A 14,855-nucleotide genomic window follows, 5' to 3' on the forward strand; every position below is an offset into this window, starting at 1 on the left:
AAGCATCTTTGGGAGAGAGATTGAATCAGAAATTTTAGCATTTTAACCAAAGTATTTATATTGCGCAAGTGCACTATGCCCATAACGTGTCGCCATCTACCGATGATATCTTAATTTAGCAATTCTGATAAATTTGATAATTTAGATAAATTTTAATATTCTAGTATTTCAGTACTTTAGATAAATTATAATGTTCAATTCTTTAAAATTTATTGGTTATCTACTAATTGCTCTATAATTTAAATCATGTGTTAAATTAGTATTTATAAAAAATTTTTAAGAATTAACGGAAATGCATATTGTACCTGTTGTTAAAGTTCGTAGTCAAATGGCTAACACAGAAAATGATATATTACACTTAGTGATTAATGATATATATAACTTAGAATCCCAATCACATGACAAATGTATCTGCGCTTGTCATCCATCCATCCACAAATTGTCACATGTTGTTGTCATCTCCAGAACTTTTCTTCAGCGTTATGTGGAAATGATCCCAATCCCAAAATTAAATCAGGGATTCACATTTAACGCGTACGATGTTTGCTTGAAATGATTATAGTGAATTCCAAATTATTCTAGCTATCGAGCTGTGTTTTTGTCAAAATTTTCAATGATATGAAAAATATTTTTAAATTATATATGAAGCGGTTGAAATTACTCAGTTTTTTTCAAAGAATCAGATTATAATGAACATATTAATGAATGCAACTTCATATTTTTTGGCCGAGATAATCTCTTCACTTATCTATTTTTTTTCAAGCGTTATTCGTGATAAAGCCGATGGATAGGAATTGAAAGAAAAGTAATGAAATGGCTTTTGAATAGAACTGAACTGAGCATTAGTACATTGTTGTGCTGTGATGCAAACTTAATGCATGCCGCATCTTTTTGGTGATTCTGGAGCATACGCTGGAGAACACACCTTCGTTCCTTATATGTTGTTGGTATGATGTGAAGTTGCATGGTTTTAAAGTTGATTTAGTGACTGAATATTTTTAATTCTTAAAAAGGATAATTCAAATTTATTCATATTATCGGTAAAATTTTGTAGAACTCTTTAGAAATCTAAAAAAATAATGGCGAATTTCATTCGCGATCTTACTCCTGAAAATATAGGGGCACCTATAAAGGAAATAAAGGTATGTATAGTACTGTATTCTTAGTCAAAATATTTATACCTTAAATTATACTTACCTTAATATTTAGCTTATTTATTACCTTAATTAATTACTTTATCTTATTACTCTGCCTTAAATATATTTATCAATGCAATATTTCCGACCTCTGGTTAAAATACTTTACAATAAATTTGTAAATAATTTATTTAAATAAATAATTTACAATAAATTTGTAGCTTATAACTTTGTGCTAAAGCAGACATTCACACTGCTCAACTTTGTTTAAAAAATAATTCTAAGAAATAAAAAGAGGAATAATTTGCTTATTATAAGAAATATTTGTATCATTTGATGTTTCTTGCAGTTAAGTATGACAATAAAATTCTCTTGAAGTACACTCAGTGTTTTTATTTTTGGATTGTCTTTAATAAATTTTTGAAATGTGCTTTGTGATATATGAACTATGCTAAAATATCAGAGAGCATGAATAAAAGTAGGTTGTAGTATAAAAAGAGTGATTTTTAATCATACAGATGGAATGAGAAGTAAGTATTAATAGAATTTTTATCTATCTCTCCTCAAAATTAGTGTATATAGTTGGGAATCTACTGTATTTATTACTAATGATTTCCAGTAACATTTTAGTTTAGTATACCCCTTACTTCACTGAGGATGCCAACTGTGCCAAGTTGTCAGTCAAGATGATGACTGATTATACAAAGAGTACCGTGAAACAATTCCAATTATTTACTTTTTTTATTAAAATTATGACCTTTATTGATCAGAATTGTTTTTTTTAAAAAGAGCTCTTTTTGAACTGGGTTGCTATTGCTGAATCTCTTTTGAATTCTTTTTTTTTTTAATTGAAACTGCAAACCAGCTACATCAATCTGTGTTTTAGACAATAAAATGTCTCTGTCATCTAAAAAAAGGCACCCAGCAGAATTTTTTATTGTAAAAAAAAACACACACACACACACATCATAAGGCTTTGCTAACAGTAAGAGCGAGGACATAATAAATTTGAATGCACATTGAACTTAAGGATTCTGAAGACAATTAAAACAGCATAGGGGGCATCCATTACTAGTACTTTCACAACAAGAGACTGATACTTTTCTTAAGAAATTTTAAGGAAATAAATGTATTTACTCTGTTTAACTAATTCTTAATTTAAACAGAAATGATTTAGAAATGTCTGTAAAAAATGGTAGAACTTTTCAGTGATATTAATACTGTTTCATCAGCATGGTATATATTCCATCATTTAAGTATCGAATTCTCTTATACAATATCCCTGGTAATATTTGTGATCATAATATTTCTGATCACCCTAATCATCAGATATTGATTCTTATGCTCTCGTCAGTTTATGGAATTATTATGGGAAATCCATAAAAAGAACATCAGATTACAAAGAATTCCATTAAAATGACAAGATAATTTTAACATGAAAAATTATAAAATAAAGATAAATAACTTTAAAACTCTCAAACAGATATTTAAATTTTTATTTATTTTTTGCTCAGACAAGATTTGTGAAAAGATTATATTTAATAAGAATAAATTAATTTATTAAGAACCTTAAAAAGATAAATATTATCTGTTCATAATTAAAAATAGCTTTAGAATATTTTATGAGCAGTAATAATATTTTAAATTATGATGCATTAAATTCTTTAATGGGTGATTATTTAGCAATTATTTTTTATTTTCATTTCTCACAAATTTATTGTACTAGACTTACAATTGAACAAATGAAAAAAATAAAAAATCAGCATTAGGATAACTATCCTGTTTGCTTTCTTAGGATACTACATTGGTGACAAACTCAAGGACACACTAAACTAGGATTCAACAAATTTCTTTTATAATTTTATTATTCAAAAATTTTATATCAAGTTGTTTATTAATTTTTCTTTGTGTGTGATTTTAGGAGAAAGCCAAACTTGTCCCAGCATTTCTGAAAACTAAAGGCTTAGTGAAGCAACATATTGATTCATTTGATCATTTTATAAATGTTGGTGTAAGTACTTTAGCACTTAATTTTTTTCATATTTTTAAAAGCAAGATTTAAATACTTATTATTATTTTCACACTTTATTTTGTTTAGATAAAAAAGATTGTGAAAGCTAATCAAAAAATTGTGTCAGATGTTGACCCTTCATTTTATATCAAGTAAGTTTCCAATCTTATTTTAAATTTCATATGTTTATTTTAAACTAGTAATATGTGAATAAAAGTGCATTTCTATGACCAAATCTGGTTCCTGATTTAGGAATTCTGAAAATTACTTCTAATCATTCAATTAATGATCTTTCACAAGAAATTTAAGCGTCCTTTATGTATTGTATCGTTTAAGATACTTTTTGTTAATATATATTTATATTTTAAGAAAGTGTTTTTAAATTTATCTAAGTCATTTTAACTCCATTAAAAATTTAGGGTGTTTTTTTTTTTGACATGAAACATTTATGAAGAGGTTTATTTCATTTAAAATAATAGAATTATAACTGATTTGTTCAAAACTATTTTTTTCCCTGTTTGTTAACTATGAATTTATAATGTATCATAATAGAAAGAATGATTACTTGTATATTTATCACATGCCATTGACAAACTTTTGGCTTAGCCACATGTAAATGACATAGTGATTTTATCTTGAAAATTAATAACTAGCATTGGTTAATACAATAGTACTGGAAGAATTGTAAATGAAGATGGTTCTTATCCAAATGATATATGCTTATAATTTATATTTAAATGCATGAAATAGTTTTTGATGTTTTATTTGTTTCACCTCATATCAATTTTATTTTAATCTTTTTTTTTTTTTTTTTTTTTGCTAAGATACTTGAGCATAAATTTAGGTGAACTTATATTTGAGGAATCCTACCAAGAACGAAAGCCAATTACTCCACACATAGTAAGTATTAGTTATTGATTCAAGTTATTTTCTTTACTTAATTTTTATATGCTAATACTTTAAGAATGAATCTGACCCTTTAATTTTTCAACCTTTTCCGTATGTGTATGAGAGATGTAGGAAAAATCTCCATTTTGGGTAGAAGTTCATAAGACTTTTACCATTTGTAAGTTTCATATCCCTTGCAAAATCTATCATTGTAGTCTCTTATTGCTCTGTTTTTATTTCCTCTATCAAATCTTGCATTTGACTAAATATGTGATGGGTAAATTTATTGCTATTGAGGGAAGAGCAAATAGATAATCCTTGTTTTAAAAAAAAATGGAAATTAGGGTTAGGACTTTAATCCTTGTTTTAAAAAAAAATGGAAATTAGGGTTAGGACTTTAATTTTCTAATATTTATCTTCATGTTGCATAAAATTTGTTTATTAAATCCTCATTTTCTTTACATTAAATACTGATTGTAAACAATGTCAGTAAAAATATCGTTGCGGACGCCTTTTCTATTACAATTCACTCAAATGATCAAAAGATCTCCAGATGAGTGATATACTCACGAAAAAGTGTATTAATCAGTGTTCTTAAATGCAATTAACGACCCTGATTGCATATCACAGTTCTTTATTAATGGACAAACACATTCAAAACAAACTACACTATATACAAGATATTGCCATACAGTACAAGCTAAATCAAAACAAAACAAATAATTCTTAGGTTATAGGTGGACAGTTTGTATTCAGACATTGAAAATAATATTGCACAATCTTAAATTGAACACATACATAAGACAAAAAAAATAAACAGAGTGAAATATTTTACATGTTACATACTCCCACCTTGCAAAGTGAAGGGTTACAAACTGAACTTTGCAATATAAAACAAACTGAAATTTATAACACTTAATTCCTCGTGAAATCTGTAAAATTGAAAGGAGTTCACAAGTCCAATTTACGAGGAACTTTTATGGTCCTTCCTAATCTGGTTTTGGTATGGTGTATCTCCTCAGAAATATCAGTCCTTTCAACAGGAGAATTGGGAACCTGGTCAGCAGGTAAATCAGGAACATGATCAGCAGGTGAATCAGGAACATGATCAGTAGGTGAATCAGGAACATGGTCAGTAGGCAAATCAGGAGTTTTCTCAACAGATAAGCCACTTTTTCCTGAGGCCTTCAAAACATCAATTTCAGTTTTTGCTGACACTTCCAATGGATAAAGCCTTTGGAAGGGACGGATCCTCTCACCATGGGAGGTTCTAATTCTCGCTACTCTAGGGACACCATCTTTGCCAGGATAAACCTCCAAGATAACACCAAGAGGCCAGTCAATGCGTCGAATATTGTCATGACCAATCAGTACAACATCGCCCACTTCTAAAACATCACTTTTCCTTGTCCCTCTGTGGACCAGAAGAGCAAGATATTCATTTCTAAATCTTTGTCTAATATCTTCACGCAACTTCTGCAAATATTTGGTGCGCTTTACCAACGAAGATCGGTCTACTTTATCTAAATCTGGCGTTTCATAGTTGCTGTTTCCGTGAATAAACATTGATGGGGTCAAAGGTAGCAATTCATTTGGATCATCTTGTATGTATGTCAACGGTCTAGCATTGATTATGGACTCACAGTCACATAAGATGGTTAGGAGTTCTTCATAATTTATAATAGATTTTCCTAACACTCGACGTAAAAGCTCTTTGAGCATTCTCACAATACGCTCCCACCATCCACCCCACCAGGCTGCTGTGGGTGGGATAAATTTCCAAGTGATTTTCTGAGCAGTTGAGTACACAGAAATTTTATCCCAATCTAATGCTCGCAACGCATTATTCGTCCCTACGAAATTAGTACCGTTGTCACTGTAAAGTACTGAAATCCTGCCTCTTCTTGCAATGAACCGTCTTAAGGCTTGAATAAAAGTATCAGTAGTGAGTGATCGGACTAATTCAAAATGCACTGCTCTGTAGACAGCACAAGTAAATAAAACAATCCAGGTCTTTCCTTTCGACTTAAGATAAAGAGGACCTGCATAGTCTACACCTGTTACTTCAAATACCTTTGTCTGAGTAACTCTATCTTTAGGCAGTGGAGCGAAGGGCACTTCAAGATGTTTAGCTTTATAACGCTTGCAAATCACACACTCAGAAAGAACCTGCTTAACTAATCTTTTGGCTCTAATTATCCAAAATTTCTCTCTAAGCCGGGCGAGTAATATTGAAGAGCCTGCATGCATAGCTTTTATATGTTCCTCTCGAATTAATTTTATGATAACATCATTGGCAGGTAAGAGAATTGGAAACTTGAAATCTTCCTTCTCACAACTGTCTGCTAGTTTGGTTCTTATTCTCAGAAGCCCATCTTCATCTTTAAATGCTTGCATTTTAGCAAGAAGTTTCTCATCTTGAAAGGCATTTGACTGCATGGACTTGAAACACAAAATCTCTGCTTGTCTGAATTCTTCATAGACTAAGTTTCCTTTTAGCTTGGTTGCATTTGAAACGTTATGAATAAAACGTAGAATCCATGCCACTACTCTGATGTTTCTACTATAGGTGGAAAAATATTCACTCTTTATATCGGTTGTTTGAATATTCACCAGAGAGGTCACGATAGCTCTTCTCTCTTTATTGACTTCTTCCTCATTGACATCTACTACCACATCACTGACAGGCCATTCATGAGACGAAAGGTACAACCAACTGGGACCTTCCCACCATTTCGAACTGCAAAGCTGCTTCGCTGTACACCCTCTACTCGGACAGTCCGCTGGATTCAGTGATCCAGGAACGTGTCTCCAGACTTTGACTGGTGTCAGCTTTCGAATTTCTTGAACACGGTTGTAAACAAATACACCCCACGGTTCTTCTCTCTTCAACCAAGCCAGCACAGTAGTAGAGTCTGTCCAGAAATAAACATTGTCTGTTGGAAACTCTTTCAAGACAGTGGAAGAAAGACGAGCAGATATAGCAGCACCAAGAAGTTCCAGCCTTGCAATAGTTGTTTCCTTTTTTCCACAAGGTGCAATTCTAGTTTTACTTTGCACCAGTTGTATGTGTACAGAGTTTCCACTATCAACTCGTAGGAAAACAACCGCAGAATAGGCTAGTTTGCTCGCGTCGCAAAAAAAATGCAATGAAATATTCTCAAATCCGCTATCACAGTGTAACCATCTTGGTACTCTAACATGCTTCAAATATTCCAGCTCCATTAGCCACTTCAGAAAATCTTGACGTGTTTTTAGATCTACTTCTTCATCCCAACCGATTTTAGATTTCCACAAATTTTGTAGCCAGAGTTTTGGTAGTAGCAACACTGGACTAGTAATCCCCAAGGGATCAAACACTTTGTGGGAAGCAGCAAGAATATTTCTTTTCGTGATAACCTCTTCCATTAGTTCTCTCAAATCCGGAATATTTATTGAAAGAGTATCACAATGTCTGTCCCAAATCGTTCCCAGGATGATTGTAGGACTTGTTATTGGATCAGATGGGCTAGAGTGCTCCCACCCTCGTAAGTCGAATTTTCTTTCAGCCATGATCTCCGTGGCTACATCAATAAATCGTTCTAGCTCCGACTGGGTTTTGACGCTTGCTAAACAATTGTCCACGTAAAAGCTGTTCATCAACTTTTGAATAATGCACTCAGGGTATCTTCCACGGCCTTGCTGCGCTTCTTCCAACTTTCTCTCCAAGTGGTATTGGATTGTTGACCCAAGCAAGAAAGAGCTGCTGGAAACACCAAACACCACTCGGCAATGTCGGTAATGTATGAGTTCTCCTTCTTCACTGTGCCACAAAAATCGCAGGAAATTTCGATCCTCCTTATATAGACTTATTTGTAAGAAGGCCTTCCATATATCAGCCGAAATGCCAAACCTATACAGTCGAAACCTTGTTAACATGGAAGGGATCAATTCAATCAAGTTTAATCCCTTTTCCAAACAGTCATTGAGGCTGACCGCTCCCTTTTGTTTTGATGAAGCGTTAAAGACGGGCCTAATTTTCGCAGTGCTGTTCGGCTTCACCACATGTCGATGGGGCAGATAGTGACAAGCAGACTTTATTTCCTCTTGGGGAACTTCTTCAATTATGCCTTCTCGTTCCCATTCTTTAAAGACATCACCGTATTCTTGAAATAATTTTTCCTTCTTCAGCTTATGGGTTGTCACTTGCAACCCTTTGAGTGCCAAATTGAAGTTGTCTGGAAGAGGCAAATGACCGTCAAGCCAAGGTAGGGAGACAAGGAATCGCTCTTCTTCATCGACCTTGACAGTTCTTAAGAAGTGCTCCATCGACGCTTTATGAAGCTCCTCTTTGGTTTTTTGTTCTGAAGGATCTTGGATCCCCAAGGAATCTAATCTCCATAATTGGGAGATATCCATCTCTTTCACAAATAGGGAGGCCACCAGCATAGCATTGCATGATGACATCTCATTCTCAGGAACTTTACCTGACAGAGTCCAGCCAAGTAGTGTCTCCATGGCAACAAGCCCACAGGATAGAACTCTACGCTGGCCAGTCATGAGCTTCCCTATCACATCTGAACCAAGAAGCACTTGAACAGATTGTGGCTCCTCCCCTACATCTGATAGCCTGATCTTCATCTCACGGAGCTCTGTAATCCATGAACCTGGAATGACTGATGAAATTTTGTCACATATAGATGGCTGGTCTAATGCTTCCAGGTTGCATGTAACACTGTTGTCTTGATTTCTCAGTTTTATCCTATAGCAATTATGTTCGCACTTGTCAGATTTAATGCCCCCAAACAATGAGTGCATCAGAATTTCCTTTCTGAGTGGGATATATCCCATTTTCTCAACAACATTCTTTAATACATAAGTCTTTTGTGACCCAGAATCTAGAATTGCCCTAACTGGGATTTCTTTGTTACCACACACCATTTTTAATTTCAACGTTTGGAGGAACACCCTGGGACTAGAAGTGTTGTTGGCCATATTAACTTCAACATTTGGACTCTTATTCTCACTCTTGAATGAATCTTGATTCTTAGCCTCTAGAGACTCACACATAAGTGGGACATGCTTTTTCCCACATATTACACATCTTAAAAATGCCTTACAGGAACGAGATGTATGCTTTGGTGTTAAGCAAGCAAAACAACATTGCTTCTCTCTTAAAATATTATACCTTTCAGCCAAACTCATCTTCTGAGCTTGAAAACAGTCTGGGCTCGAGTGTTTCCCAGTACAGAAAACACATTCTTTCTTCACTTCTTTTGAAGCTGTAGTAAATAAATTGGCAGCTGTAGGTACTTTTTTCATTGGAAAATCTCTTACTTTTTTCTTAAATGATTGGTGATTTTCATCTGCACCCAAGCCAAAACCAGCCATAGCCAAATTAATTCTTTCTTCGCCCTCCGTTTCTGCTTTAAGAAAAGTCATCAAGTTGGTTAAACGGTCTTTAGCATCAGTTGAGACTGCTGAAGAAGCACTTCTATTCCATGCTTTCAAAAAGTCCTCTTGAAAACAAGACTCCACCATGGGATAAAGAATTGAAGCACATTTATCAGTAGTCACTCCTAAAGTCTCTAAGGCTCTCAAATAAGATTCGAGTTTATCATAGAGAGATGTCATCGATATTTTCTCATGTTTCTGAACTGAGATTATCAGCTTTAATAATTCCCGAACATAAACTTCTACTAATAGTTCATCTCTCCCAAATCGTGCTTTTAAACTTTCAACTGCTTTGGCATAATTGGCTGCTGTTGCCGGGAAGCTTTCTACTACTTCTCGGGCTCGTGATCCATTTACAGTAGCTTGCACAAGATATTGAAATTTGTTCTCAGGCGCGATTTCATCATCGTTATGAATGTGTTGAAACTGGCTCCAGAATTGTAGCCAATCTTTAATATCGCCATTAAACTGTCTAAATTCTAATTTTGGCAGATTAAATTTCTTTTTAGCACCAGATATAACAGTATTTTGAGACTCACCTGTAATTGGCAACGTTGCTCTGATTCTCGCCAATTCCAGTTTGTGTTCTCTTATTTTTCCACTTTCTTCGTATTCTAGCTGTTTTAATCTTTCCGCTTTTTCAAATTCTGTTTGCTTTTGTTTTTGTTCTTCTTTTAGTTTTCGTTGGCTCACGGCCGTTACTAAAATATTTGTCACAAAGTCTGGATCATCCAAATACTCTTTGCTATTCAAAATAATATCTTTCAGTTCAGAAATTTTTACCTTATCAGGCAGTGTCTCTCCAATTTCTTCTGCTACAAACAACAAGTCCTCTTTCAAGAAGCCCTTAGCTGTTTTAAACATGTTTGTATTCAAAAACAATGTCCTGTCGCGTAACGCCAGAAATGTAAACAATGTCAGTAAAAATATCGTTGCGGACGCCTTTTCTATTACAATTCACTCAAATGATCAAAAGATCTCCAGATGAGTGATATACTCACGAAAAAGTGTATTAATCAGTGTTCTTAAATGCAATTAATGACCCTGATTGCATATCACAGTTCTTTATTAACGGACAAACACATTCAAAACAAACTACACTATATACAAGATATTGCCATACAGTACAAGCTAAATCAAAACAAAACAAATAATTCTTAGGTTATAGGTGGACGGTTTGTATTCAGACATTGAAAATAATATTGCACAATCTTAAATTGAACACATACATAAGACAAAAAAATAAACAGAGTGAAATATTTTACATGTTACACTGATGAATGTGCTACAATTTGAATTCATGCAAGTCATTTTGGGTTTTTTTTTTAGTGTCGTCTTCGGGACATGACTTATAGTGCACCAATAATTGTTAGCGTTGAATACATCAAAAGTCAAATGAGAGTTGTTAAGAATGATGTTGTCATTGGAAGGTAAAAAATATTTTTAAAAACATTTTTTATGCTTTTGTTTATTGTAATTATAATAGAGCTAAAAAACTACATTAATTTGAATATACTTAAATTAATGGCTTTTTTTTATTTTCACAGTACATATTTAAGTTATTGAAATCATTAAATCACATTGAAAAGCTGGTTAATAAAAACTCCTGCATGCATCGATAATTTATAGTTGAAAGCTTGAATTACAAAAAAACCAAAACAGAAAATTTACACAAATGTTTTGATAATTTTTACTTTTAAATTCAAGACTGAATGGCAAATTTTATTTTTCAGTTAAAAATCTTTAAGAATTAATTTAATCTGTAAAGAACTATATTTATGATGGCTTTTATATGTGATTTTAAACTTTCTGAGATCCTTATAATTTCAGTTGCATTCATTCAAAATTAATTTTTAGTATAATTTTGCAATTTTATTGAGCAAAATGGAATATGGAAGTTGTCTGTTTGTAAGTATAAGTTTCATTGAAGTATTTTATTTCCAAATTACTAAATAAGTAAATGACAGTTTGTAAAATTAACATACTATTTCCCCACAGGTGTAATGCTGTTATTAATTATTCAACTTTTTTTATAGACCTCCAATCGGGGCTTATTCATGAAATTCATTTTACTGGCTTAATACACAAAATCAACTTAATTCGTAATTTGCTTATTTTATGAAAACATATTATTGTGAATTATATATTATGACATATCAAGCAAGAATCTTCTTACAAATTCAACTATTTTAAATATTTTTCCCTATATTACTTTAATTTTTCATATAAGAATTATTTATAATTGATTTTAGCAAGGGACTAATTTTCTATTTTTTTCTATCGTGGAAAAATTCATCTGATGTATTGAATATATATTTTTTATATTAAATTACATAAATGTATTTAATTTTTTTAATTTGTCAAATGGTGCAATTTTTTCTCTGTCTGTTTTTATAAATTTAGAATGCCAATTATGCTTCGGAGCTCAAAATGTCGACTACATGGTAAGACTCCCTTTGAATTAGCTGCTATGAATGAATGTCCACTTGATCCAGGTGGCTATTTTATTGTCAATGGAACTGAAAAGGTGATTCTAATGCAAGAGCAGCTTTCTAAAAATCGAATGATTGTGGAGAAAGATAAAAATGGTGCAATATCTTGTCAAATCACTAGGTAATTCATTTATTATATTTTAGAATCTTTTACAAAAAAAATCAATAGTTGTTCAAGCTAATATTTTAAAAATTTATATTATACAAAATAATATTTTACTAATAGTGCAATTAGTATTGTAGAAAGTTAGTAAAAAAATAATTCTATTATGTGCACTAATTTTTTTTAATGTAATAATGTCATTGAACTAATATAAATTTCTCAAATAAAGCAATTGTAATGGCAATGATATAAAGGAGGGGAATCTGCTGTGTAAATCTAGTAGAATTTTATAACTATGACTTTTCATTTTGTATTTCTTAAATAGGAGAGAATATGATTAAAATTTAGGCCTTTTTAAATATCAATCAATCAATTTCAAATATCAAATTTTTTTAATATGACTACTATGTAATTTGTTATTAATTTTTAGTTTTGAATTTAATGTGTTTATTTTATTTTCTTGTGGAAAATTTTTAATTTAAAACCTAAATTATGTTTCTTTGTAGTTCTACTAGTGAGAAAAAGACAAGAACTAATATTATAACAAAGAAAGGACGATTTTATTTGAACCACAACAGTTTTTCTGAAGTAAGATATTAATTTCTATTATTAAAAGTGAGCAATGTAGTATTTTCTTTATTCATGAAAAATATTTTTATTCCTGGCTTCATGATTTTATTGCTCAGTGCCTAATAACAAATACAATATAATAATTTCCAATTTACTTCAAAAATGTTTTTTTATTCCATAAAATTTAGTTTTCTTGTGTTAGTTTGAAATATTGAAAAAAAAAAGTGATTCAGTTTATTTAGATCTCTCATAATGTTTTTGCAAAAACATTTTTCATTTTTTTTATTTTTAAAGCTTGCATTTATATTGCATATTTACAAAGTTGAATATTATTGATTTATCACTGATTTGTGAGGGGAAAAAAAATCACTTTCTTACTTATAAATATATATTATTAGACTTCCTTTTTCTTTCACTTTTCTTAGAAAAGTGAAAAAGAAGTAGTAATCTGTAAATATACCAAGTTCATTTACTTTAAATCATAAAATATTTTTTCCTTTTTTTTTTTTGCATGTATTTTTTGTCTTAAAGTAAAATATTTAGGGTACAGTGTTTGCATTATGTTTGAGTTTTTATTAAAAACCCAGAATAAGATTAATAGATGGTTAATTTTAAAATTAATAGCAAAAAATAGATTTGTTATGATGCTTTGGATGCTTAATCAAAAGTTCTAATATTTAACTTATTAAAATGTGTTTCTAATGAGAAGTAGTTTTTGAGTTGAATTAAGAAGAAATTATGTTAAGTCGCATTTTGTATACCCTTGTTTTACACAAACTCTGCATTTTTTTCTCACTACCATGAGAATTCTGCTTATCCTAGAGTGGAAGCAATCATGAAAGAACTAAAAAAATAAAAATTATTATGGTTTAACACTTGATTTGCTTTTCATGTTTTAATCAAAATCAATTGGAATAATCATTGGAGAATAACATTTATTGGCCTTGTTACTATAATGATTTTCTTCTTGATTTTGTAATTATATAAGAAGTGTTACAGTCATATAAAATTAATAAAAGAAAAGTGCAAAAATGCAAAAAAAAAACAAAAACAAGATGTGTAATGGAAATCCCAATAACAAATTAGTTATTTTGGCTTATTAATGATAAATTTGTTGTGTAACATTTTAGGACTATCATTAAAAACACAATTTTTTTTGGATTAATAAAAATTCTAAAATGATTTTCATTATGGTGCTTTCATCTTGATCAGGCCGAATAAAATTTGCTGATTTTGATTTTTTCTCCTTTTTTCCTAAACATTTTTTTAAATTTCCTTCATTATTTCATTTGTATGTTGAATTCAGTTTTTTTTTTTTTTTTTTTTTTTTTACTTTTGTGATTATATTTGAAATTTATATTTCCTAGAAAATCTGGTTCATACTGTATCGTATTTATTTTTTTATGTTTGGAAAATGAAATCCCATGATCCATCATCTGATATAGCTATTGCAAATTTTGTAGCTAAATAATGTTTTTTGGGTGAGCCTAGCTATAATATGTATAAAGATAATTCTGTAGCTTTCTTAAACTGTTTAAAAATTTTATATAAATTTTTTATAAAAAGACCAATGATATTCATGGGTCCCCCCCCCCCCTTCTTTTACAGTTTTTAGAAATTTTGAATATTAGATTTTATATGCTAACAACATTTGCCATTTTTAAAAACAATTTATACTGAGTTTAACTTCAATGGTTTATAGAAAACTGTTAGTGATCAAATCACTGAAAAATAATAAATATTATATTATATGATCATCATTATTCTTCAATACATTCTATAGTTCTATGTGCTGAATATATAGTTCTTAAATATGTTCTATGTTCTTAGTATTGTAGTAGGAATTAATAAGATTATTAAACAATTATTTTTTAATAAATATATCGCTTGTTACACAGAATTTCACTTTTTGACATTGTTAAATTCTTTTTGAGATGATATTCATGGTTATTTAATAAGATGTAATGTTGCTGCCTGTAGTTTTTCAACTTGAGTTATCACTATTTATAGAATAATATTCATCACAGATTTAATCAATTTATATTGTTACTTTCTAAGAGGCATATGATTAATATGCCCATGAAATTTTTGAATTCTGTTGAATATACATATGTAATGATATCTCTTTATCTGTTTGATTCTTAACTTCCATCTTAAATCAGCCCATATTACTTTAATCTAAATTTTTCTCTTATTTCCTGATCCAGATCCTATTTTTTTAT

The 14,855-nt window shown here is 30.8% G+C and overlaps 1 protein-coding gene across 1 annotated transcript in view; it reads left to right on the forward strand.

Annotated features, from left to right (window-relative positions):
- The first annotated feature begins 851 nt into the window (after nt 1-851).
- LOC129984010 (DNA-directed RNA polymerase III subunit RPC2-like) overlaps nt 852-14,855 on the forward strand; it is a 45,139-nt gene continuing 31,135 nt past the window's right edge. Inside the window, exons 1-7 of the mRNA XM_056093759.1 lie at nt 852-1,142; nt 3,058-3,147; nt 3,235-3,299; nt 3,972-4,047; nt 10,798-10,898; nt 11,872-12,081; nt 12,570-12,651. Coding sequence (XP_055949734.1) covers nt 1,080-1,142; nt 3,058-3,147; nt 3,235-3,299; nt 3,972-4,047; nt 10,798-10,898; nt 11,872-12,081; nt 12,570-12,651 — 687 coding nt within the window. The 5' untranslated portion in view covers nt 852-1,079. The remainder of the gene's footprint in view (nt 1,143-3,057; nt 3,148-3,234; nt 3,300-3,971; nt 4,048-10,797; nt 10,899-11,871; nt 12,082-12,569; nt 12,652-14,855) is intronic.

Source organism: Argiope bruennichi, chromosome 9 (genome assembly GCF_947563725.1).
Source record: "Argiope bruennichi chromosome 9, qqArgBrue1.1, whole genome shotgun sequence".
Lineage (NCBI taxonomy): Eukaryota > Metazoa > Arthropoda > Arachnida > Araneae > Araneidae > Argiope > Argiope bruennichi.